The following is a 25,671-nucleotide window of genomic DNA, read 5'->3' as shown; positions in this document are numbered from 1 at the left end:
AACCAAGTGTGGGCAATGGGGGGGGGGGGGGGGGTCGCGGGCCAGGAGCGGGGCCCATAACATTTGTTGTGGGCGGGAGGTGAAGACAACACTTTGAAAAATGGATATTTTTGAGGTTGTAACGTCGTTGGAGAAATTCCGGAAATTGGGACCTAGGACAGGACAGGGACAGGGAAGGGAAAGTGTCATAACAATTATTGGATGGGAGCGAAGTATTCGAAAGAGGCATAAAGCTCCATCCATGTCGGTGGCTTTGCGAAGGACTGAACCTGGCAAAACAATTTCGTTAAGGTAAGTTTTCCTGCAGTTATTATAAGTTGTCGTCCTATATGGCGTCGTGATCTCCGGTAACAGCGATATGGGCTAAAATACTACCGCAATGTTAATATCGCTGACCTTGTCTCAACCCCAATCAGGTCCGTCCTACAACCTAGACAGCATCGATCATCGCAGGGTGAGGGGAGGACGCCTGGAGGCACACACACATACACACACACACACACACACACACACACACACACACACATATATATATATATATATATATATATATATATATATATATATATATATATATATATATATATCACAACGGTAGCAGATCCAAAATGGGAAGGAGCACAGGGCTGAGGCCTCCTTGTGCTCCGAAGAGACCCATAGGCTCCAAAAAGGCCAGCCGGCAGAACAAACACATTTTTGTTCATGCAAAACGCAATAAAATTGGCCGTCTTTGGGCCTCAATACGGTTTAAAACAATAGCAAGCAAAAGCGAAAGATTCACGGACACATGGGCGTAGCGACAGGGGAGGCCAGGGGGGCATTGCCCCCCCCCCATCCACTTTTTAAGGCGGGGGGCCACCAATGCTGGCTGCCCCTCACACTTTTCAGATTAGAATTGCATTTGGCTTACTTTTGCACTGCATTAAACATGCATGCCGATTTAACTAGTTCACCAGCAATCTTCCTTACGTTACGTCATCTTTTTCGTTTGCTCACTGGCCATCACTCAGTGCTACGGCCGCAAGGCTGGGCGTCGAGGCTGTTATTGCTATGACTTGCGAGCACGCATCTTCAACACCATATTACGTAGTTTTCTTATCAGTAATCAGCTCTGACAGGATCTTGAGCATTATAAGATAAACATGGGCTAACCATGTTAATGCAAATTATGAGCCCCATTTCATCTGCAATCTACAGTCAGAGAGAACTCAATATCTCTGAATAACACAGAAAAAACATGGAACTGGAGTCTATGTGAAAACTATCGGACTGCCTGCGGCGATCAGGGATGTTGTTGCGTCAATGAGGGTCCCTGTGCTGATCCGGGGCTAACTGCGCGGATCACAAGGCCTCCCGTGTCATGGATGGGAACAATGTGATATAATGTATCCTTCTAATGACCTCCGGATCGACCAGGAGATCCCACGCCGTGCCACCAGAATGATAGCCAGAAGACACTTCGCGATGGGACAGAATGGCCCTTAAGGCCTTAACGGGAAACGGTAATGTACCCCTGGTGTTCTACTCAAGAGGCCCCTTGCCCCGGAAGGGAATAAGGGGTCTCATTATTGTTGAGTAGATTGGGGCTCTCATTATTGTTGAAAAGCACGGGTCGAAACGAATTTTAAAAAACGAGCAAGGTCATGCCATGTTTGCCTGAGAACGTTTATTTCTTTCAAAACGTATAATTGAAACAAATTACATCGAAAGGCATAGGTTTAGGGGCTAATCCGTTCTTTTCATCAACCTAAAAATTGCACGCGTGAAATATCCTCAGACTGCCTTCTAAATACAAAATCTGATGCCATGAAGCGTCCGAGGATACTTTCTCAGAAACGTCGTCATTTTCGTTCACCCGTTGGCCACAACTTAATATTAGCAGCTAAACCGACGCTGCGCGGCCTATGGAGACTGCAACGCACGGGAGCAAGGCTTGTGTTTCTAAAATTTTCAAGTGCGCATGCTCCAAATTACGCCACATAACTTGTATAACTAGTTGATTAAAGTGTTTAAAGGTAATCATTTCAGAAGCGTCATCATTTTCGTCCATCGGTGGGCCACGGCTAACTGCTAGCTACTGGGCTAACGCTCCGCAGAGACTACTACTACTAACTACTACTAACTACTAACTATGGAGACTATGAGACTATGGAGACCACAACTAACTGCGGAGACTGCAACGCCTGGTGTCGAGGTTTTTGTTGCTAAGATTTGCGAGCGAGCATGTTAAGAAACACGTTATATGAGTTGCACCACTAATCGATTCTGACTGAATGGTGAACATTTTCAGACAACACATGGCTTGGCCATGTTAATACACATTGTTGACCATTTGATTTGCAGTCAAATTTTCGTCTTCAAGTTTGGATCAAACGTATCGATCTACAATGTACATTCGCGATGTTCTCAAGGTCTGTAGAACCCAGATAAAAAATTGACAAAGCTTCTGAATTTTATCGGTTTAGAAAGAGTCGGCTAACCATTGTAAATTAAGACCGCCGGTGATTTCTTCCACGCAGTCGTTCAACGCCTGCTTTCTGCAGCTTATTGACTTCAAAATGCAAACAATTGAACTCACGGTGACTCCTGGTTTCTGTTCTGGTTACAAGATAAAATAACAATAAAACGAAGAAAACCGTGTCACCCGTTAACAATCCAGCCATATCCGGGGATTTGGGGGGATCGCCATAATATCGGCTTTTATCAACCCTGTGTTCCCTCTTGGTAAGGCTCTGGCTAAGTTCCTGCCCACACACAAAAGCAGATCAAGTTGCGTACGTTGCATGATGGGCAATGAAGCGTCCGTTGGGCCAATCCATACCTAAGGCAGACAGCTTCCCGGAGGCTATTTTTCTGCGATGGTGTGGTATAAGGGAAGATAATTCGGGAAAAATACTGTTACAGGTGTCCAACACATGTTTCATACACCATGTAGAAGTAACGCTGATACATAAGTATGCAACAAAGTAGACACACGATTAGCTCGCAGTCAGTCATGCGGGAGACACCCAGGCCAGGGCAGTGACCACCGACGGCGGACAGGAACAGGGCCCAGATAAGGAGCATATGACAGATGGGCCTTATTATGTGACTTGATTCTTAAAAGAGAATCTCCGGTTTTATAGCTTTTATGGTTTCTAGCAGTTTCAAGCTCCCGAATTGTTTCCGCCTAAAATGCTGCGACAGGTCTTATTTCTTGAAAAGCAGCCAGCGAAATGAAGGCGCATGAAAAACCTGGCGCACTGTGAGCCATCGATCCCCTTTCAAAATTCTCACCAGTCTATATCCATGCCGTATTTTGGCATCTACACTGTGGAAGCAAATGCTTCCTTAATGACCTAAAATACCTACCCGCTCGTGGAATTTCGTCTCCCCAGTAAAGACAATGTTAAAATGGGCGAATAATCTAGGGAAGCTGGATAGCCTTATTTGCCAAATGACAGATGAGTCGAATAGGCAAGATTGTGCATCAGTGATAAACAGCTCTAGATGCATAGCAGCCAGACATTTGAATAAAGAGCGATGAAAATCTCCATCCCTATCCCCCCCCCCCCCCCCCCGCCTGGTTACCGGGCGCGCTTTCCAGAAAAAGTTTTTGAAGTACACCCTGAGCTTGCCGCCCCCCCCCCCACTTTTTGAAACGTTCCTAAGCCTATACACGGGCAGACATTAATTATTCTTTGCTGATCGAGATGGTGGTAATTGGAAGACTGTAGGGCTCATTACGGTGTGCAGGGGCCCCACGCCGCTGCCACAGGATCTGTATTTCCACTTGCAGCGGCGATCCGATCGTCAGGGAGCCTTCCACGTTTCCCTTGATTTCTTTGCATTTGTTCGGAGGGCCATACACTCCTGTCGGGGCCCTATCTGCTGTCGATCAGAGGCCCTCCACGAATTCTTCTCATTCGCCCGAAAGACTCTGTATGCTTTAGCAGAGACCCACATGTTTACCTACCGGGGTACCCTCGTATGCCCAGGGGCCATTCACATTGGTCTCTGTTAACCTAACGGCACACTCACGATGTGCTAATGGACCCTCTTCATTGGTCTAGTGCCTTTCCAATTTCCTGGCACTTGCGGAGAGCTCTTCGGCCATGTCGCGGACCCCGTCTGTTAACCTGCTTGGGCACACTCGATCGTTCGGGAGCCCTCCAAATCGGGTCCTGGTTACCTGGTTATTATTAGGTCCTGGTTATTCGAACGTACCCTAGCGAACACACGTGGAACTATTTCGCGGGCACTATCAACTGTGGACATGATATGATATGATATGATACGGACGCTTTTGAGATCGAGGGGCAGAACCACGGGTGGGTTGGACTCAGCATTGGCTAGATTCGACCAGACGCCGCAATGCAGTCATGAAGAGCCCAGAAGGCTGGACAGGACGGCATCGCGCAACCGAATCCGGGATAATCTCGATATGCCACGGACGAGCATCCGCCGGGATAATCTCGATATGTGACGGAGGAGCACCCCGGATAATCCCGATATTTGACCTACGATCATCCGCACGAATGCCTTCGCGTCGTGCCACTTTATCAGGAGCTTGCGCACGAGTGAAACCGAGGCGCTGAACACGTCACAAACATGATCGAGTGGATCGAGTGTTAGACCTACTCACCTCCCATCGGGCTCGTGCTACAGATAAATTTGGCAGTTACATTACGCTAAAGGAGAATACTATCGAAAGGAAGCATGCAAAACTGATCAGACTGTACCGTTACTGTATGCGTCTGTCATCTAGATACGCTTCTTCGGTAAACCCAACCCAACCAATGTCCACCAGCCGTAAACTACGTAGCTCCAGCGGCTTCACACAGCTGGGCACTTTTCACAAAACCATGCGTTTGCAGCCACTGGTGATGCCGCCATGCACTTTGCAAAATCCATTCGTGTGGGTGCCCAGGACACTTGCCCCATTCAGACTGGTTTACAATTTTTTATCACCCGCACTAACACGTCTGTTGTTTCGCTGGCCTCGCCCCGCGAAAGGGACCTTACTGATTGTTCGTCAGGATGACGACTGAAACATTCAGGTGATCCGACGTATGTAAAGCGTCTGCATGCAGTGAGTTGGGACTATGTTTTAGTTAGAAAAAGTTGTCTTGCTTAACACTTCCATGAATGATAATGACATGTATCTGAAGTTAAGCAATTTCAAGCCCATGGAACAATTTTGAATGAAATATTTTCCAACGGCCGTTTCAGCCAACCAGTTGTAGGTTCCCTTACGTGCAGCTGATCACAAAATGTGAGCACGAGTGGTTTGTGCTAAAAAAAAAACAACGCACAATCAATTGTGAACGTTTGTATTACAGATAGCTTGGAGCAGAGCTCCAGCCAATGGTTACTCAGCACCTGAGATCATACATACGATTACAACGTGCAGAAATGGCAAACTAGCGCAGGGTACACGAAGGCATAGAACTGACGAACATCGTAAAAGTTTCGAGGAAACAACCAAGACGCCATACTTACCCGGGCGTCCTCTGTGTCCGAGGGCGCACCAACGTTTATTCTCGACTAATCAAGCCCGGTGTACAGCCACACCAGGGTTGTTCCCAGAGGCCAGGTGAGCGCCGCCGCGTGACGTTACCGCCGACCGCAGTATGGACGACAGTGTCCTCCCGAGCGAGCCGTGCCGGGGGGCGGACCACCCTCGACGGACAGACGCACAGACCAGACCCGCTCCCGCTGCCGCCGTCCGCTCCTGACACGCGTCCGTGAGCGGGGCACTACAGCAGGCGGCCGCGACATTCCTGACCTTCATCATCCTAGATCAGCGTGCCGCAGTGGCAGTACATCGCTTCGGGATGTATTGTAGCAGGGCACTACAGCCGGCGGCCGCTGCACGCGCCCGTGAGCAGGGCGCTACAGTAGGCGGCCGCGACATTCCTGACCGCCGCAGCGACAGTACATCACCGGTCCGTCGGCAGCCGCCGCCCGCTCCCGACACGCGCCCATGAGCAGGGTGCTACAGCAGACGGCCGCGACACTCCTGACTGCCGCAGTGGCAGAACATCACCAGTCGGTCGGCGGCCGCTGCACGTGCCCGTGAGCAGGACACTACAGCAGACGGCCGCGACATTCCTGACTGCGCAGTGGCGGTGCAGCACCGGTCGGTCGGCAGTCGCTGCACGCGCCCGTGAGGAGGGCGCTACAGCAGACGGCCGCGACATTCCTGACTGCCGCAGCGGCAGTATATCACCGGTCGGTCGGCGGCCGCTGCACGCGCCCGTGAGCAGGGCGCTACAGCAGGCGGCCGCGACACTCCTGACTGCCGCAGTGGCAGTACATCACCTTGCCGGGCACCGAGCCAACCTCGTAGTTGTAGTCCCAGGTGAGCTCTGTGCCGGCGCGGATGTAGGACAGCGCGAAGAACGCCACCCACGGGAAGCGCAGGTCGTGCGTGTCCACGAACACGTTCTGCACGAACACGTTCGGCGAGCAGCTGTGCTGTGAAAGACATGGTACACGGTCGGACGGGAGCCGGGGACAGACGGACTAGGGGCGACACCACCTGAAGCCAAGTCACTCGAGCATACAAGTCCATCAGAACGGTCCACTGTCCGCCCGTCCCGCTGTTCGTCGCAGGCCTGGCAAAGCTGCGCACTGATACCGGGTACGAGCAGACAGAGCACGGTAGGTGTATGCTGCCTTACATGCGAAGGTGCTTAACCTTACACTGGGCGTCTCTGTAACCGTAGATTTTGAAAGGCGCGAGGGCATATGGCTATACAAATGTTGTTTGACCTGGAAATGACCAGCCCATTTACACAAGTATTGGGTAAAATTCTTGTCAGGGAAGATACATAAACACATTTGGCCCAGGGTCGAACCATGGGCGGAGCCACCACTAGGATTAGTGGGGTCAGGACCTCGTGGTTTTAGGCCAAAACAGAAATTAAACTCCAGGAAGATTTAAGGCGAGGTTGCGTGTACGGTTCTAACTTCCCAAATTTCACCTCATGTAACTTTCCTATTACACCTTTAACAGCAACGATCATTTCCATTGCGCATCAGATTCAGAAAAAATGTCTTGAAGAGCCCGCTGCTGCCCAGAACTTACACTTCCGTGAACTATTTTGTTTGCAAACCTGTTGCATACAACAATTGCTACGGCACACCTTCAATACGAATAAAATCCATTCCCGATTGCATGCAATGATGACTGGTTCATGTGACGAGCCCGAAAAAGTACCAACCATTTAGGTAACACCAACCTACATAAACTCATCATTTGCATAAGAATATTTTCCAATCCAACGCCTATCGTTGCGAGCCACTTCGCTCACGAACATTTAAGAACCTGTTTACAGCACGTACCTTTGATAGCACGAACTTCTGTGCAAGTCTTTGTCTAAGAAACGTAGTGGCTTAACAGGAACGTTTCACATTTGAAGATTTTGAATCAAACATCAAATATGATAAAACACGTTCACTTATAACTTTTGGTATAATTTCAAGTAGAAAGGACTGCTCCAGACAACACAATTTCTTTGTTTAGTAAATATGTTCTTCGATGAGTCACTGTTTGATTACGTCATCGTACATTGCACAACACTGATTGAGAGCCAACTGACGACCATTACATATAAAATTCGAGCTCACGGACGCCAAATATGAAAGACTCCAACATCCAATTTTTTTCGACCTTGATCGACGCATGGCTTGGTCAAGGTCAAGTTCCAGGCTGGTCTCCAAAGTGTCCCCAGAACCCAGATAACCGTTTTTAAGCAAAACGTCACATGCTCATTCAAGGTGAGTGACCTCGTTTGACCTTTTGAAGGCCAAGGTGACCAAAACAATGCAAGATTGCCTTGAGTTTTGCATTTGATTAAGCGACAAAGATAACGCTAGGCAGCTTGTTCCTAAAACAAAATGTTGACGTCGGTCATTTTAGGTCAGACCTATTCTGACCTCCAAGAAGTCCATGGAAGATGTATAATGCGGTTCCTGCTATCCATAAATTCGAAATGAGCACCAGAAACTACCCCATACAGCAAGCCCTAGAGTAACAAAAGAAGTTGGTTTTGACCTTGGCGTGACCTTTATACCTGACCTTAGATCAATGTAATTTGCCCATTCAACTGCTGTGTTGCCTAAGAAAGTCCTTCAGAGATGCATGACTTTGTCTAACACTCCGTTGTTAGATCAGACAGAAGGATTCCCTAGAAATTGCCTTCGCTGAAACCATGGCGTGACTTTGACCACCTGCCATAGGTAAGTGACCTTAGAAAGTACACCTAAATGTTTGATGTCAAACGATCCGCTGTGCACCGAAAGGTCTTCAACATGATTCTTTCAGTCCAAAACCCCATATAAAAGGGAGACACCCCCTATAATGAGTCCAACATTACGAACCATGGTTCTGGAAGCTCACCCAATGATGTTTCACATCACCGAGCGTGACCCAGCACAATCACAGCACAGCGCGCCCCCACCCAGCGCGGCCCCATCACGCGACGGAGCGCGGCGCCGTCACGCGGTGTGGCTCACGTTTAGGTAACGGCCCAGGTTGCCAATGGTCTTGGCGTCCATGATGTAGCAGTACTCGTCGGCGCCGAACTGCTCCCGTACTGACTTGTAGTCATCGTCGGGCAGTGAGAGACGGCCGGCGCCCGGTCCGCCCGCCCGGTCCGCCTCTGGGGTCACACGGGCACACAGCGGGTCAGGGAGGGTGGGGACGGCCTGCGGTAAGACCTCTGGGGTCACACGGGCACACAGCGGGTCAGGGAGGGTGGGGACAGCCTGCGGTAAGACCTCTGGGGTCACACGGGCGCACAGCGGGTCAGGGAGGGTGGGGACAGCCTGCGGTAAGACCTCTGGGGTCACACGGGCACACAGCGGGTCAGGGAGGGTGGGGACAGCCTGCGGTAAGACCTCTGGGGTCACACGGGCGCACAGCGGGTCAGGGAGGGTGGGGACAGCCTGCGGTAAGACCTCTGGGGTCACACGGGCGCACAGCGGGTCAGGGAGGGTGGGGATAGCCTGCGGTAAGACCTCTGGGGTCACACGGGCACACAGCGGGTCAGGGAGGGTGGGGACAGCCTGCGGTAAGACCTCTGGGGTCACACGGGCACACAGCGGGTCAGGGAGGGTGGGGACAGCCTGCGGTAAGACCTCTGAGTCACACGGGCGCACAGCGGGTCAGGGAGGGTGGGGACAGCCTGCGGTAAGACCTCTGAGTCACACGGGCGCACAGCGGGTCAGGGAGGGTGGGGACAGCCTGCGGTAAGACCTCTGGGGTCACACGGGCACACAGCGGGTCAGGGAGGGTGGGGACAGCCTGCGGTAAGACCTCTGGGGTCACACGGGCACACAGCGGGTCAGGGAGGGTGGGGACAGCCTGCGGTAAGACCTCTGGGGTCACACGGGCACACAGCGGGTCAGGGAGGGTGGGGACAGCCTGCGGTAAGACCTCTGGGGTCACACGGGCACACAGCGGGTCAGGGAGGGTGGGGACAGCCTGCGGTAAGACCTCTGGGGTCACACGGGCGCACAGCGGGTCAGGGAGGGTGGGGATAGCCTGCGGTAAGACCTCTGGGGTCACACGGGCGCACAGCGGGTCAGGGAGGGTGGGGATAGCCTGCGGTAAGACCTCTGGGGTCACACGGGCACACAGCGGGTCAGGGAGGGTGGGGACAGCCTGCGGTAAGACCTCTGGGGTCACACGGGCACACAGCGGGTCAGGGAGGGTGGGGACAGCCTGCGGTAAGACCTCTGGGGTCACACGGGCACACAGCGGGTCAGGGAGGGTGGGGACAGCCTGCGGTAAGACCTCTGGGGTCACACGGGCACACAGCGGGTCAGGGAGGGTGGGGACAGCCTGCGGTAAGACCTCTGGGGTCACACGGGCACACAGCGGGTCAGGGAGGGTGGGGATAGCCTGCGGTAAGACCTCTGGGGTCACACGGGCACACAGCGGGTCAGGAGGGTGGGGACAGCCTGCGGTAAGACCTCTGGGGTCACACGGGCACACAGCGGGTCAGGGAGGGTGGGGACAGCCTGCGGTAAGACCTCTGGGGTCACACGGGCACACAGCGGGTCAGGGAGGGTGGGGACAGCCTGCGGTAAGACCTCTGGGGTCACACGGGCGCACAGCGGGTCAGGGAGGGTGGGGATAGCCTGCGGTAAGACCTCTGGGGTCACACGGGCACACAGCGGGTCAGGGAGGGTGGGGATAGCCTGCGGTAAGACCTCTGGGGTCACACGGGCACACAGCGGGTCAGGAGGGTGGGGACAGCCTGCGGTAAGACCTCTGGGGTCACACGGGCACACAGCGGGTCAGGGAGGGTGGGGACAGCCTGCGGTAAGACCTCTGGGGTCACACGGGCGCACAGCGGGTCAGGGGGGGTGGGGACAGCCTGCGGTAAGACCTCTGGGGTCACACGGGCGCACAGCGGGTCAGGGAGGGTGGGGACAGCCTGCGGTAAGACCTCTGGGGTCACACGGGCACACAGCGGGTCAGGGAGGGTGGGGACAGCCTGCGGTAAGACCTCTGGGGTCACACGGGCACACAGCGGGTCAGGGAGGGTGGGGACAGCCTGCGGTAAGACCTCTGGGGTCACACGGGCACACAGCGGGTCAGGGAGGGTGGGGACAGCCTGCGGTAAGACCTCTGAGTCACACGGGCGCACAGCGGGTCAGGGAGGGTGGGGACAGCCTGCGGTAAGACCTCTGAGTCACACGGGCGCACAGCGGGTCAGGGAGGGTGGGGATAGCCTGCGGTAAGACCTCTGGGGTCACACGGGCACACCGCGGGTCAGGACGGGTCTGGGCAACATGAAAAACAAAGGCATGTGGTGCAGATCGCACAGCTTTGTTTCCAAACAACACTGGTTGCAAACACTTGCAAACAAAAGCAAATAGGAATTGAGACCAGCCTCTTTGCAGCACCGCATACACAAATGAATGAACGCCCATTTCACGCACGACATGCCGATTACTAAAAGGCAGCCAACCAAGTTTGGGCCATAAGCGATAGCCCATCGCCCGACTTAAAGGGTGTTTGATACCTGTCTGTGCTTTCTTATTGTCGGACTTTGCTGTAGCATCTGGTGGCGCAGTTTTCTTTGCTTCCACGCTCTTGGAGACCGTGGTTTTCTTTTTCTTCGTTTCTTGCTCTTCCACTTCCTTTGATTTGGCTTGCCGTGACCTGATTTGGGACAGATCAGTTGCCGATTATGACAATAAACTATATCTGCACCTGCACCAACCGTGAAAAGAGGCTTTGGCATCACTCATGAAATCGTCGAATGTCATTTCTCGCCAAATGATGGCATTTGTGCGATTGGGAAGAAGAGAAACGCTGTGCACGTGCTAATACAAAACCTGACAAGAACAAAAGCTCGAGCACTTATTACAGCTGTAATACAAAGGAATATTAATTGACAAGTACAGCTAATCACTGATAAAGTACATTCCCAACAACTTCAAATCAGGACCATACATTAAGAAGTACAAATGAGTCCGCTGTCATTGTGTACGTAATGGTTTATACAGACGTCGGCTGCAGCTTCATGTTACAGCTGCCAGACAGGCAGTGGGCCAATCAACCGAATCTTGATCAATCGTGAAGCATTATCAGTGTGTACGGTAAGCGCACGCAGTATAGCACATATACTCTACGGGCAAAGAAATCAAAGTTCGACACTTTCACAGCCCCCTCCCCCCCCCCCCCATACAAAAGCATACGAATGGCTTACACACGTTCATCTGCGTAGCTTATTTATCAGCGCAGTGTAACAATTACCGACAGGAAGATGCAATTCAAACCTAATACATTGGAGTCGAATACATGTGGGAACCATTCGTGGTGTCTAAAAGACGCACGGAGGTAGGGGGTCGGTTCGTGAGTTTGCTAACAAAGTCCACTGGTGTGGCTTTCAGACGTTAACATCCCCCGCTTAAAAAATGGGAGGCTGCGGGTATGGCCACTGGCACGGCCCAATGGCCGCTTCACACAATGGTGATGAGCTTGCGATACCTGCGTCGATATCTGCGTCGAGTGATCTGCACAACACGGTGTACGCCTACGCTGACACCGGTCCGACGTCGGTAACTGCTACACCCAGCCAGCTATGACATTTAATCTTAAACACGTCCCAGAGGACATGGTCCGCGCCAGCGACCGGGCGCCGGCCGTACACACCGCCTCACGTTGTGCTGGTAATACGGCTGTGCGTCTCCTCTCCCCACAACCGTGTTCGTCTAACGCCGCCGCGACATCGGGCGTCGGGAGCTGCGACCAGTTTCAACAGGAACTGCGGTGTAGTTTTTCCGCGTCAAAGGAGTTTCACGCTGCCTTCGTTAATAGAGTGGCGAGCACTAGATTCTGCTGAACTTGACATGCTGCCATAAAATCCCTTTCATCAAACAGCGTGCGCCCACATGCATTGAAAAAGCAACAGGGTCGTTTATGGAATTGCGCTTAGTATTGTTTAACGTCACATGCAGCTGCAATCGGCGGCAACGACAATATCATTGTCTAAAAAGCGTGACGGCCCAGACGGGTCAAGACTGGTCACTGTCCTACATTATCATAAAACTTTGTCTGCACGCTTTTATCTTTTAGGGACTTTTATCCAGAAGCAGAGCGAAGACAGTTGCACTGATCATGGTTAGATGCGCACGCCCGATGGACTCCAGCCGTGTGGCGCTCCACAGCATCATTTCGTCCGCGCGCGCGACACCGGCGTCATTCACAGCGCGTGCCAAAAAGCAAACGTACATATTAAGAAGGGAGACTTTTCATCTATGCAGAAAACACAAGATGTGTTCAGGTCAATCCTGGCCGGGGTTCGACCCCGTCGCCACTACTTCAATTTACTTAGCACCAATCGACAGTCGGATGGGTGACAACCGTGAAATTCAACGGCTTTGATCTACATTAGGGTCAACACACTTTCTTCGCATCAATTTACAAGCATAACCTGCCTAAATTGTTCGTCCCCATAGCTTGTGTTGTTCGTTCCCACATCTCAATAGGTTAGAGCGCCTGCATGTCGAGCCAACCCGTGGCGAGGTAGGTTCAAGTCGCTGTAAGCTCTCACTATTCGTTGTTGACGTGTATGGCCTGCGACCGGTGGCCGCGCTAAAGTCAGGTGGCGTCAGAGGGCAGGACGGACCGCGTCGAGCATTGCAGCATGTCCAATTGTTGGCCCCGAATTCTGCCGATGACCTGGCATTGCCCGACCGGATGATAGGGGCCAAGCCTCACAAAACGAACACTCTTTAGCACCAGTTCTGACCTCAAAAATCCATCTATTCAAAAGGTTCGGATTGCGTCTTGTGCAGCCCGAACCTTCTGAATAGATGGATCTCAACATGTGCCATTTTGCAATTTGTAAAAAGGCCCTTTGTCGCAGACTCAATGGTTGTCATCCGCTGTTAGGGAGATAGTCTAAGGGCTACCAATGTTTCTAGCTGGGCTTCGCCGCCGGGTAGCGACAAGATGACTACCCAAAGTAGCTGGTTCCATGTCCACCGCAATGGCATGATCTGATGATGTTGATGATGATTGAGGCTTTCGGGCGCGCCCACTGCCCTCGTCATGATGGCATGACCTGAAGGCCTGGTATCCAACAGCGTGTCGTCCGCTCAGGCGGCAGCCTGTTCCACCTCGTCACACGGCCCTGGTCATCAGGCAGCTGGCGCTCGCCCCTGCGCCGGTGCCGGCTGGCGCGGCTCACCTGTTGGAGCGGCGCAGGTCCTGGTCGCCGCTGCCGCCGATCTCCTTGCGCGGCACAAAGTCGTCGTCGCGCGCGGCGCCGCGACGACGCGTCGACTCGGACGACTGCGGCCCGGAGGAGGAGTCGTCGTCCTCGGCCTCCGGCGAGCCGTCGTCTGGCGTCAGACACGGCAGACGTCAGGGGATGGCGGCAGCGCCTGTACCTCAGGCCGCTCCGATCACGGCGTCAAACGCTTACCAGTCACATACATGCACGGTCATAAACTGACGCGACAGGTGGTTTAGAATATCATGACAACTTACGATCGATATGACAACGATATGACAACTACGAATACGCCATGACAACTACGAACTATGGTACGAATTGAGTTTACCAAAATCAATCCGTGACCCGTGCAATTTTTCATAATTTTTCATTTTGAGGTCAAATCCGTGAAAAATGTCAGCCCACCCGCCCGCTTCATCCTGTATCTTCACTATTGCTACGTGCTTTCTATCTTGCTGTAATAATTCATCATATCTTTGACGTTAGCATGGGCTCTAGGATAAATATTCCGTGCGTTCTACGTAAACAAGTTAGGGAGCCTCTTTTGCACGCCCAATCAATTTAGGCTACCTATATGACAATATTACGAATCCAAACTGAAGGCACCGAGTGCTTTCGGGAGAGTTGGAGCTGGATCGTGTGGTTAGACCGTGCACTGGTTATTTGAAGTAGAGCCCTTTCGACCGAAAATGATCATTTCAGGGCTATGGGATGAAGGACGGTGGTTATCGGTGGGGCAGGCGTGCATGCGCGTGGAAGGCCAACCGCCAAGCTTTAACCCTTTAACCTGCGCATGTCCGCTGTGTACCCGGTCGGGATCCCCCTCCCCACGGGGCTCTCGGCCCACTGGTGGCCGACACATGCAGCCTGCCCCGGACAGCGGGGTGTCGCGAGGATGCAGCAAGACGAAGGATGAGAGGGTCGGATCGGCTAGGCCGTGTGAGCTGGACCAGGCGGCCATCGACCGGCTGGCTCTCCCCCCCCCCCCCCCCCCCTGCTGCCCGATCGAACAGTGTCGCTTCGCAGCCCACCTGGTCTCGTTCCGTACGGGCACGGTGTCGGTGCGTCGAATAGTAGCCACGGAAATTGCACCGGATATCCGTACTTCGTGCAAGCTCACAAAAGCTCCTTAGAATGACGGTCCTCAGCGAACGGCACCGGTGCTTCCGCCAACCCACAAATATCACGACACGCGAGGATGAAGTCGCTTGGGTGCAGTGAAGGTGGGACACAGCGGCCGCTGTGCACTCACAGCGACAGCGACCGTTGTGCACTCGCAGCGAGCAGCGACAGTGACCGCTGTGCACTCGCAGCGACGGCGATGCTACTGACGACCGACCAGCTCTTGGGTCGCGATGCATACGCACGCCGAACAGCGGGCTGCTGTGTGCCGTTTCTGGTGTGCTTTTTGGCCACACGTCCATCCAATCATTAACACACGCATGCCCAGAAGGGAAGATCCGCCGTGTTCTTGCTCAGTACGGCTCGTGCTGAAGTCAAACCTTTGTTGAGCTATCGCAGAGGACATGCGTGGGGCGGGGCGGCAGCCACTAACCGTCTGATTTGTCGTCGTCCTGTTTCTCGTCGCTACTGCTCTGCTCGTCGTCGACCACGTCCGACTCGTAGCCCTCCTTGAGCCGCTCTAGCACCTCGATGTAGTCCAGCTCGGCCAGGTACTCGTCGCCATAGTTCTTGCCGTCCTGTGGCGTGGCGGCGAACCCGGATGAGCACGCGCCAGGCTCCAGCGCGGGCCGGGACAGGGCAGACGAATGGGGGCAGCACCATAGGACAGGCCCCAGAGCGGGCCGGCGGCCACAGGGCAGACAACAGGGGGCAGGACGGCCCCGGCGCCTCACGACTGGCGCTAGGCCCTGACGTCTCCCCACCAACGCCGGGCCGCGACGCCCCCCAACTAGCGCTAGGCCCCGACGCCTCCCAACTGGCGCTAGGCCCCGGCACCGCACGCACCTCGTTGGCACCGGACTCTGTGAGCAGCTGCCCGGCGTACACGCAGATGAAGCCGCCCTTGGGGATGTCATCCAAGCAGCGGATGCCCCAGCCACGGCGCAGTGTCTTGAACACCTGCAGGCGCAGCCGCAGCGGATGCTGGCACACCCGGTTCAGGCAGCTGGAGCGGCATTTACACCTGCCGGGAGCACGCACACGGCCGTCCAACAACACGGCGCACACACAAGGCACGCACAGCCACACCAGCTGCACCAAAAGGCATGAAACAGATGCAAAAGATAGGCGAACACCGGTACGCATTACACTCGTCATCGCCTGGGAAAACGTTCACCAAACCCAAGGCACACCAACAAATGTGATCTGACGCCGCGAACAGACCAGAATTAGCACATGGTACGGCACGCATGCCTGGGCCAGAAACAAACATAACAAATACAACCAAGCATGACGTTCACAATGTAGCATCTAAAAGCTTTTGCCGCAATTTTATGAATCAGTCTTTTCTACACATCAGGTACAAGTTAACTTCACCATTGCCTATCACAACGCTTTCTCGCGTCGCCCCCGTCCACTCCCCGGCGTCCACCGCTACGGAGACGGACTGGCGCACCTGTCGTTGCACTCGTAAATGCCGGTGATGACGTTGCCGTTGATGAGGCGGCGGTAGTGGTAGCCGGCCGTCTCGTCCACCTGGCCGGTGGGCCCAAACGCTGTACCCTGGATGGTGGACTGCCAGCAGGAGCACTTCTGCTTGTCCTGACGGGGAGGCGGGCCGGCCGGTCGGCGGCGGTCAGGGGCGGCGCGCGCGCGGGGGCCGGCGCCGGCGGCGCTCGCCGGTGTCAGGGGGCAGTGTCATCCTGCGCTGGCGGCGCCGGGTCCGCCGCCCGCCGGGCCGCGTCAGTCGCAGCGGCGGGCCTGTCCGGCTGTCCGGGCGCCGCCGCCAGAGCCTCGAGACGGCGGCGGCCGGGAACGGCCGCTCGGTGTCGGCCCCTGCCGACCTGGCCGGCCTCAGACCGCGGCCCGGCCCGGTCAGGCGGGGTCGTGAGCCGACCCGGCGCGCCGCGGACCCGGACGGCCGCCGCTCAAACCTTTTACTGTTCATCATGGCGTCGCCGAGACAAAGGGCGCGGACTCTTCAGGTGCACATTACACGTACGAATTCACAGCGCACCCGACGAACGCCGCCTCGTCGGCGGGACGAGCGGGCAGCGGGGCCGGCCGCGTACCTGGCAGTCGTCAGTGCAGTCGCAGCAGGTCAGGAAGTTGGAGTCCAGGTTGAGCTGCACGCCACTGGTAGGCAGCCGCCGCGTGCTGTACTCCACGTAGTCGGGGTAGTCACGGTTCAGCGAGTTCACGCACGACACAGCCACGTTCTCCTTCCCGTACGATATGTCCTGCCAACGGCCTGGCGTTACGCAAACGCGCGAACAAACGCCTGCGCCCATCCGCCTTACGTCCCGAATCCGCACCAGCTGGCCACAGAGCCGTCTCGCTGGGCCTGGCAGGTGGGTGGGGGGGGGGGGGGAGGGGGGGGGGGGGGAGTATGACGTTCCTGGCACCTCGACGATGATGATGATTTGGGGTTTTAGGGCGCATCAACTGCTGTAGGTCATGCAGCGCCCATTTCCTGGCACCTCAACATGCGGGGTTAACACGAAGGTAAGGCGTAACGCGAGTCGACGCGCTGCCTCCAGCATCTTGCGTCCAACCGCATTGAGCGGACTATGCTACCAGTCACAGAAGAACGCACAACGCCAGCCACCGACTGCTGTCTTGAAGTGAGACCGGCCACACCAACTCGGCTGACCTTGATGCTGCAGAACTTCCTGGCCGGCTCGAACTCGGTGAAGCAGTGAACCCAGAAGTCGAAGCAGAAGCAGTCGATCTCCAGCTTGCAGTCGGTGCGGCGCAGATAGGTGAACACCTCGTCGAGCGAGCGGAGGCGGCGGCCGCACGGCGCCCGGTACAGCACCGTCCGCTTGCTGGTCCGGTGACGCACGATCTCGCTGCCGAACACGGCCGGCCGTCAGCCCGCGCGGCGACGGCGCGACACGCCCTGACACCCAGCGGCGGCAGCTCCCAGCACACTCCAGCGCGGCGGCACCATCGTGCTGCCCTGATGCTATGCTCGCTAACTTTCAGCTCAGCGTGTCTTCAGCATCGTCCGTCCGAGAGAGAGAGCAGCTACTTGCCCCAAGGGCCCGACGCCGTCCTCCCATCACAACCGCGAGTGTCTGGACAACGAAACCCAACAAACCGAACGAAAAAAACGCGAGAGTCGATATGGTGGTTCTTTTCTGCTATCTGACACAGAGCGGCATCAAGTCACACGGACCTAAAACTGTACCTGCACGTTAATCAATGGGTTCGACAAGCACCTTACCACAGTACAAACAGAATAACGCGTGCGTCGCTCGGTGGTGGCGCCGCAGCACTGCGGTCAGCCAGGCCGCGTCCGGCGGCCGCCTTACCGTATCCAGCCGCTCATCATGGGCATCAGCAGCGGGTTGACGCCCTTGAGCCGGGCCATGTCGACGCTGAAGTTGCGGATGCAGGCTCGGCCGCAGGCGTGCGGCTGCAGGCGCCGCGGCGTGACGCGAGGTTTGCTGCTGATCTGGCGACAGGCGGACAGCTGAGCGGTGACGCCGGCTACCCACTGACGCCCAGCGAAGGCTCGACCGGCGGCGCTCAGTCCCACCCAGCCGCACGTCAGCAGCGAGGCCTCACCGGGGCCGGCCATCCACCGATGCTCGGCGAAGGCTCGCCCGGCGGCACTCAGTCCCACCCGGCCGCGTATCAGCAGCGATGCCTCACCGGGGCCGGCCATGAGTCACACCGACAGCCGTCACATCGCCACGAGACGTTCGAAAGCAACACCGAAGGCACACCCGCATGATTCCATTTATCCGATCACTCATGTGCACAATGACTAGAATTAACTAGTTTCGTTATTCCAACATGCTTGCTCCCTGATCTCGACATCAATGAGACCAGGTTCGAACTTAGCGCACCTGACCGACAGGAGCGCGGTGGTCGGCACCCCGCGCCGGCCGGGCCCAGCCCTGCTCTGGCTTGACGCGCCTCACCTCTGTGATCTGGCCGTCGCCCTCCATGGGTGAAATGGGCGAGATAAATCGGTCGGTGGGCGGCGGCGGCGGCGTCACCTCCTGCGCCGCCGGCGTCGTGCTCTTGCGGGCGACGGCGCGCGGCGGGCGGCGAAGCGCCGCCGCCGCCGCCGTCTCCTCGGCCGACTCTTCCTCTTGCTCAGAGTGTCGAGTGTACTCGACGTATACGCGATTTTTCTGAAGACAAGCCGGCCCGGTGAGCGGCGGAGCGGGTGGCGGAGGCTTGGACGGACCGGCCGCCGGGACACAGAACGCGGTCTCACACACCGGTCAGGCGTCAGGCGCCATGGCGTGGCAGCGGCAATGTTGGGCTGCTGGCAGCTTGTTCGTGCCAAACGGTCAATCCGTTACTGCAGCTGCACAACATGATGAGTGTCAACAACATGTCTTGCGATTGGCAGTGACAAAAGTATGACCAACATTAAGCCACTCGAAAGATTGCTTTTACTGACAAGCCCACCGATTACACTCGTGCACAGCAACAAGATCAGCGACGTTATAGCGACCAGCATTTTCCAACCTTGTTGCACAAGTGAACGACATCAAAATCAGCTGGCCAACGCTGCTTCCCCGGAGCTCGGCGCGCCGGCCTGTCATGGCCGGTCACGCGGTGCCGCCGCTGACCTTGCCAACGTTAACGGCGTTCAGGATGTTCCTGCGCGCACCGGTGCCGAGCTTGCGCGGCTGGTGCGACACCAGCTCGGCGTACATGGGCGCCAGCCGCGTCGAGCCGCGGTAGATCCACTCGGAGCGGCGCTCCGACTCGAACGCCATCTTGACCAGCGAGGCGTCCACCTCGGCCACGCGCGCCGGCAACCACTTGCCTGCAAGCCGGGCGCAGTCGGGCGTTACACACCGGAATGGTCCGCGACGCACGCCGGCGCGCATCACGTCCGCGGAGACGGCTCTGGTACAGAGGGCTGCAGCCAGCGCAGACGCAGCACGGTCCGACGTCGGCAACTATCGACAGGGCACCTACAGAGACGCTGCCTTCTCTCGGCAGCTATCGACAGGGCACCAACAGAGACGCTGCCTTCTCTCGGAAGCTATCGACAGGGCACCAACAGACGCTGCCTTCTCTCGGCAGCTATCGACAGGGCGCCAACAGAGACGCTGCCTTCTCTCGGCAGCTATCGAAAGGGCACCAACAGAGACGGTGTTGTTTCGCGATTGCGGCCAACGCCGCGGGAGCAGCCAACCCGTCCACCGAGCCGGCCCCGGGGTACGCGCGGCCTGCGCAGCCGCCAGCCCTCACCGCCCCACTCGGTCTTCACCACCTGGCCCTTCTGCAGCTTGACCATGGGCCGCTCGGGGAACTGGGCCAGGTACTTGGCGACGAACTCGCGACAGTCCGGGTGCACGTCGTCGGCCACCACCTTGGAGGGCTGGCAGATGAGCTTCAGCTCCCGGTGCTGCACGTACGCCGCGTACCCGTCGTCGAAGAAGATCAGGTACCTGCGTTGTGGGACCACACGCACGTCATGTAAGCGCGTTCCATGACCGACGGTAATGATCGGCTATGTGCGGATAACGAATACTGCGATGTCTACTGACACATTTGATAAGATGTTGCGGGCATTGTACGTGCGCCATTATGCGACTGGGAACACCGCCACGAATGAGCACTTCCTGTGCAACTGCCGGTACATCAAGCATTTGACGCTGGCTGCTCCAGCACATAAGGTTTAAGCAGCGACCACTTTGATGACATATTACAAGGAACATCAACGAAAATGAGCTAGGCAACTTAGGCCCTAAATGTATGCGTGCTAGGTGAACATTACACCAACTGTAAGTGGCCACGTCACCATTGGGTCTCCGGTACGCTCATAACGGCACATCAGGACGGCCGACGACAGCGGAGCGGCGCACCTGTAGCCATTCATGGTCTTGGGCGCCTCGGCGATCGTGCCCGAGTAGAATGTGGGCGTCTGTTGCTGATGGTCGCGGAAGGCGGCCACCACCCGCACGCCCACGTGCAGCCGCACTGTCGACTGGCTGACGTACGCTACCTCTGAGCCCTCCACCACGCGGTTCTTGTTGGAGGTCACGCGCGGCGAGTCGAACTTGACGCGGAGCTGCATTCCCTGCACGGACCACAGCGGAGCTACCGTCACCGCCCGTCGCGGCGACGACAGTCAGGCGACACCGCCTGTCACGGCAGTGACGGTCAGGCGACACGGCCCGTCACGGCGGCGACAGTCAGGCGACACGACCCGTCACGGCGGCGACAGTCAGGCGACACGACCCGTCACGGCAGCGACAGTCAGGCGCCACGACACGTCACGGCGGCGACAGTCAGGCGACACGACCCGTCACGGCGGCGACGGTTAGACGACACGACCCGTCACGGCGACGACAGTCAGGCGATACCGCCCGTCACGGCGGCGACAGTCAGACGATGCCGCCCGTCACGGCGGCGACAGTCAGACGATACCGCCCGTCACGGCGGCGACAGTCAAGCGACACACTCCGTCACGGCGGCGACAGTCAGACGACACGACCCGTCACGGCGGCGACAGTCAGACGGCACGACCCGTCACGGCGGCGACAGTCGGGCAACACGACCCGTCACGGCGGCGACAGTCAGACGACACGACCCGTCACGGCGGCGACAGTCAGACGACACGACCCGTCACGGCGACGACAGTCAGACGGCACGACCCGTCACGGCGGCGACTGTCAGGCGATACGACCCGTCACGGCGGCGACAGTAAGGCGAGACGACCCGTCACGGCGCGCTCGCCAGACACCGACGTAAAAGACGTGGGCAGAACCCATTCCCCACGACTGGCAGCCAGACCTCAACGCTCAGGTTGTCCACTGATCGTTCGAACACACCTGGTTGTCGTGCACTAGCGCCGGACCCAGTGTGCGATGTTACGCTCGTCCTACCAACGACACATTTTGGCTCCCTGGGGCCGGACAGGCACTTGACTTACGCTCTGCTTGACCATGACGTCCTTGACCTTCGCCTTGAACCATGGCGACAGTGTGTCACTATGCATGGCGAACACGTGCTGTCCGGGCTTGACGAGGGGCCGCTGTATAGTGCCCAGCGGCGGCAGGTCAACCGGCAGACTGGTGCGCCCCACCTGCACCACGTCACTGATCATGATCTGCCGGCACCGGAAGCCAGCGTCATGCTCGTCCGGAGGCCAGGCTGCTGCCCCGCATGGACCAAGTCGCCGCGGTACATCAGCTGGGGATGGAGGGCCGAACACAACACATCACCATAACGCATCCTAGTAACTCTTCACTTGTCTTAACGCCTACGTATGTTTATCTTTCAAAGCTAAAAGCTGTGGGGAGAAGGCAGCAATCCCGCCTTTATGACCAAGCAACGCAGATCGCGGGACCCCACCGTCGAACTCTACAAGGCAAGCGCCGGCGCCAGCTGAGGCCTGGTCACAGAGCCGCCGTGGTGGCGAGGACCGGCAGACCCACTCACGTCTCCGACGGCCTTGTCGCCGGGCGAGCCGCCGCCACCGCGGCCGCGGCCCAGGCCCGGCTTCGGCGTCAGCGGTGGCGGAGGTGGCGGCGGCGCGGCCGCCGCCGGCGGTGGCATGGCCGGCGACGCGGCCGGCAGCTGGCGAGCCGTGTAGGCCGGGTCCAGGTCGTACACGCGTCCGTCCGGATAGTGGATGGTGCGCTGCACCTCCGTGTGGAATATGTCGACCGGCGGCAGCTTCTGTCGACGCCAGCAGCCGTGTCAGCCAGCGAGCGACACCAGCGTCCTCGAGATCAGGCGATGACAGTCGCGTCCGACGGCAGCGACAGTCGCGCCCGGTAGGGGTGACAGTAGTGCCCAGCAGCGGTGACAATCACGCCCGGTAGGGGCGACAGTCGCGCCCAGCAGCAGTGACAGTCCCACCCGGTAGGGGGTCCCACACAGTCGTGACCAGTAAGTGACAGTCGCGCCCGGCAGAGATTACAGTCGTGCTCAGCAGCGGTGGCAACCGCGCCCGGCAGCGGTGATAGTCGCGCCCGACAGCGGGGCAATCACATGATGAGACGGACACGCGGCAGCTTCTAGGCGACACGTTCGTACCTGCTGCATCTCGTAACCGTTACTACACATGTCACAGAGACTCGAAAGGCACCATAACACTAGGCATGCAAGGATTGCCTATACTGGCGTTTGGCATACGTGGGCACTGCGTGAAATAACCATCCAACGCGCAAGCCAGCGCCAACCCAGTTTGCCGGCCGGCCAGCTAGCTGGCGCTAAGCAGCGGATACTCCTCTCGACAACTACTCCCACAGACAGGTACACTATACGCCGTAATTTTATGCCTGCGAGATATATTCTTTGATTTTGGCGTAGCAAACATTGGCCAGCGGGTGGCAGTTGTTTGGTGTATGCCCTAACGTCTTGGATACTCCATCACGTGAATGAATAAGAGTGTTAAAGCATATATATATATATATATATATATATATATATATTTGGGTGTAAGAACATTTATCTCAAAACATGCCTTTTCTTAGCGTAACTCACTAATAAAGCTGCTGCTAGCATACTGAGCATATCTTAAGTTCACCACCTCCAGTCTGAAACTCAGGACGAGCTTTCACGACCTGAGAAGCCTAGCCCCAGCTACGCACTGGCACAGGCAAAACAAGACCGCACGCTCGGCTGCTGGCGGGCGGCCGAGGGCCCAGCTGCGGCCGACGGCGTCGCCTGCTGGCCAAGGCTGCCGACGGCGCACCGTCAGGACCGCACGACGGCGGGGGTGGGGGCGGCGGCAGTGACCTGGCGCTCGGCGAGCGGTGGCGGCACGCTGGCCGTGAAGGAGGCGCGCGGTCGACGGCCGGCAGCGCCGCCCAGCAGCGCGCCGGTCGGAGAGTACAGCGTGGAGGCGGCCATCTCGACCGGTCGCCTCTGCGGCGGGGAGCCCCTCGTCGGCCGCGGAAGGTGCACGCCGCCGGCCAGGCAGGCCGGTCCCTCCTGCCGCTGCGGCTGGCTGGCTGGCGCGGCCGGTGGCCGAGCGGCGTCTTCAGCCGATGCCGCGCTCGTCACTCTCTCGCGGGCCGCTGGCGGCGCCGCAGGACAGGAGTCTTGCCCTCCGACGCCAGGATCGCCACCGGCGCCGCCGAGAGCCGGCGCCCTCCAGCTCCGCTGCCCGGCCACACGGTCACCGGACGGCGCCGGCGCCGGTCGAGACGGCCACCCGTCACTGCTAGCCGTGGTCGGCACCGGCCTGCCCGGCGCCGCCGCGCCCTCAGCTGACGGCGCCGGGGCCGGTCGAGACGGCCACCCGTCACTGCTAGCTGCTGTCGGCACCGGCCTGCCCGGCGCCGCCGCGTCCTCAGTTGACCGCGACACTGGACCGGTACGCCAGCGGCCTCTCAGCCGGCAGGCGAGGATCGTCTCGGTATTTGACCTCAGCGGACTGTGGCCAGGATTCCGGGCGACTGAGCCGAGCAGGCCTGGGTCCAGGCTCACGGAGGTCCCGTGAGGCCCCGGTCCGTCAGCCGCACGCTCTCCCAGCGGCTCGACGGCCGCCACCGGCGGCGAGAGCCACGGACCAGGCGGCGGCACTGCCAGGGCCAGGCGCGCCCCGCAAGGAGCAGGAGGCCGCGGCGCCGACCACGACAGATGTGTCGGCCGAGCCGACGGGGCTCGGGGCGACAGCAGGGCTGGTGCCTGCCACTGGGGCGACACTGTCTGGTCAAGCGATGGCCACGGCACTATCGGAACGCGCAGCCTCGGCTCGGCCGGCGCCCGGGGCATCGACGAAACGCCGCCAGCCGCGGGCGGCGGCGAGCCCAGACCGTCCGGCGGGTCACCGCTGGCGGGCGGCGCCGCAGTCGTGCCGGTGCTTTTGACCGGCGGTGGGCGTGGCCGCGGCGGCTCGGCTGGCTGCGGCGGTGGGGGCGGCGCGGGACCGTCCGCAGCGGCTGGCTGAGGTGGCCGCTGATGGAAGAGCGCCCAGGAGGCCACCCAGACAACACCCGGCCGGCAGTCAGGATCGTGGTCACCTGGAGCGGGGTCCGCCTCGCCGCCAGCACCGGCCCACTGCAGGCCTGCCACTGGACTCGTGTGTCCCTGTCGAGCTGGTGATGCCGTAGCACTTTTGCCTGACAGATGAGCAGCGCACGTTTGCTGGCTTATCCTCGGGGCGATGTGTTGGTAAGACACCGGAGGACAGAGCTCCTGTTGCCCGGACCCTGAGACGGTATGTTGACCTGACGCTGGAGCGGTGTATCCCTCCTCGTTCGGCTCTGGAACCACACGCTGGCTACACACTGAACTGGCGTGGACTTGCCCGCTACACCCTGGAACGGCATTTCCCCCTTCGGCAAAGCTGAGGTTCAGTTCGTCGCAACCCGAGACAGTGTGTCCCAGCTTGACAGAACCCTGCGTAGCGGACCCATGCTCGACAGCAGAGCTTCGGAGAACCTTCTCTTGTTTGCCAGAGCTTGGGACAGGGCAACACTGCCTGTCGAAGCTTCGGACGTCTGTCTGCTTGTCCAAACCTGGCGCATGTCCTGCCGTGACAGAGCTTATGGCATTGCGCCACAGTTCCACAAACTCTCTTCCTGTGCACCTCCGTTTCGCACACCGTGGAATAACAGGCGCCTGCCGCGCAGACTGTGCCATCGGGCTGACTAGGTTTCCTTGACTGACATACTCTGGGGCCACGTGTTCCTGTTTGGCAGACTCGGGTGGCGTACGTTCCTGATTGTCGGAGCCTCGGGCGCCTCTCTGTCCGACGGCCCCAGGGAAGTCTCCCTGTCCGACAACCCCTAGAACCGCGCCTCCCTGTCCGACGGCCCCTGGGACTGTGTCTACCTGTCCGACGGCCCCTGGGACTGCGCCTCCCTGT

The 25,671-nt window shown here is 57.8% G+C and overlaps 1 protein-coding gene across 1 annotated transcript; it reads right to left on the bottom strand.

The window, feature by feature from the left end:
* Positions 1 to 5,296: 5,296 nt before the first annotated feature.
* LOC119107955 (histone-lysine N-methyltransferase eggless) lies at positions 5,297 to 22,898 on the bottom strand. The gene is made up of 17 exons (XM_037231546.1): positions 22,890 to 22,898; positions 22,422 to 22,529; positions 21,781 to 21,957; positions 20,711 to 20,925; positions 20,094 to 20,293; positions 19,463 to 19,662; positions 18,800 to 19,015; positions 18,185 to 18,327; positions 17,521 to 17,719; positions 16,940 to 17,107; positions 16,324 to 16,469; positions 15,714 to 15,891; positions 15,301 to 15,445; positions 13,698 to 13,851; positions 11,022 to 11,161; positions 8,503 to 8,648; positions 5,297 to 6,459 (listed from the first exon to the last, which is right to left on the bottom strand). Exons 1-17 carry the CDS (start codon positions 22,896 to 22,898, stop codon positions 6,253 to 6,255), a joined length of 2,751 nt encoding a protein of 916 aa, XP_037087441.1. The 3' UTR covers positions 5,297 to 6,252.
* Positions 22,899 to 25,671: the final 2,773 nt, after the last annotated feature.

Source organism: Pollicipes pollicipes, unplaced genomic scaffold, assembly GCF_011947565.3.
Source record: "Pollicipes pollicipes isolate AB1234 unplaced genomic scaffold, Ppol_2.1 Scaffold_6686;HRSCAF=7923_pilon_pilon_pilon, whole genome shotgun sequence".
Classification (NCBI taxonomy): Eukaryota; Metazoa; Arthropoda; class Thecostraca; order Pollicipedomorpha; family Pollicipedidae; genus Pollicipes; species Pollicipes pollicipes.
This window is presented reverse-complemented; position numbering and strand designations above follow the sequence as displayed.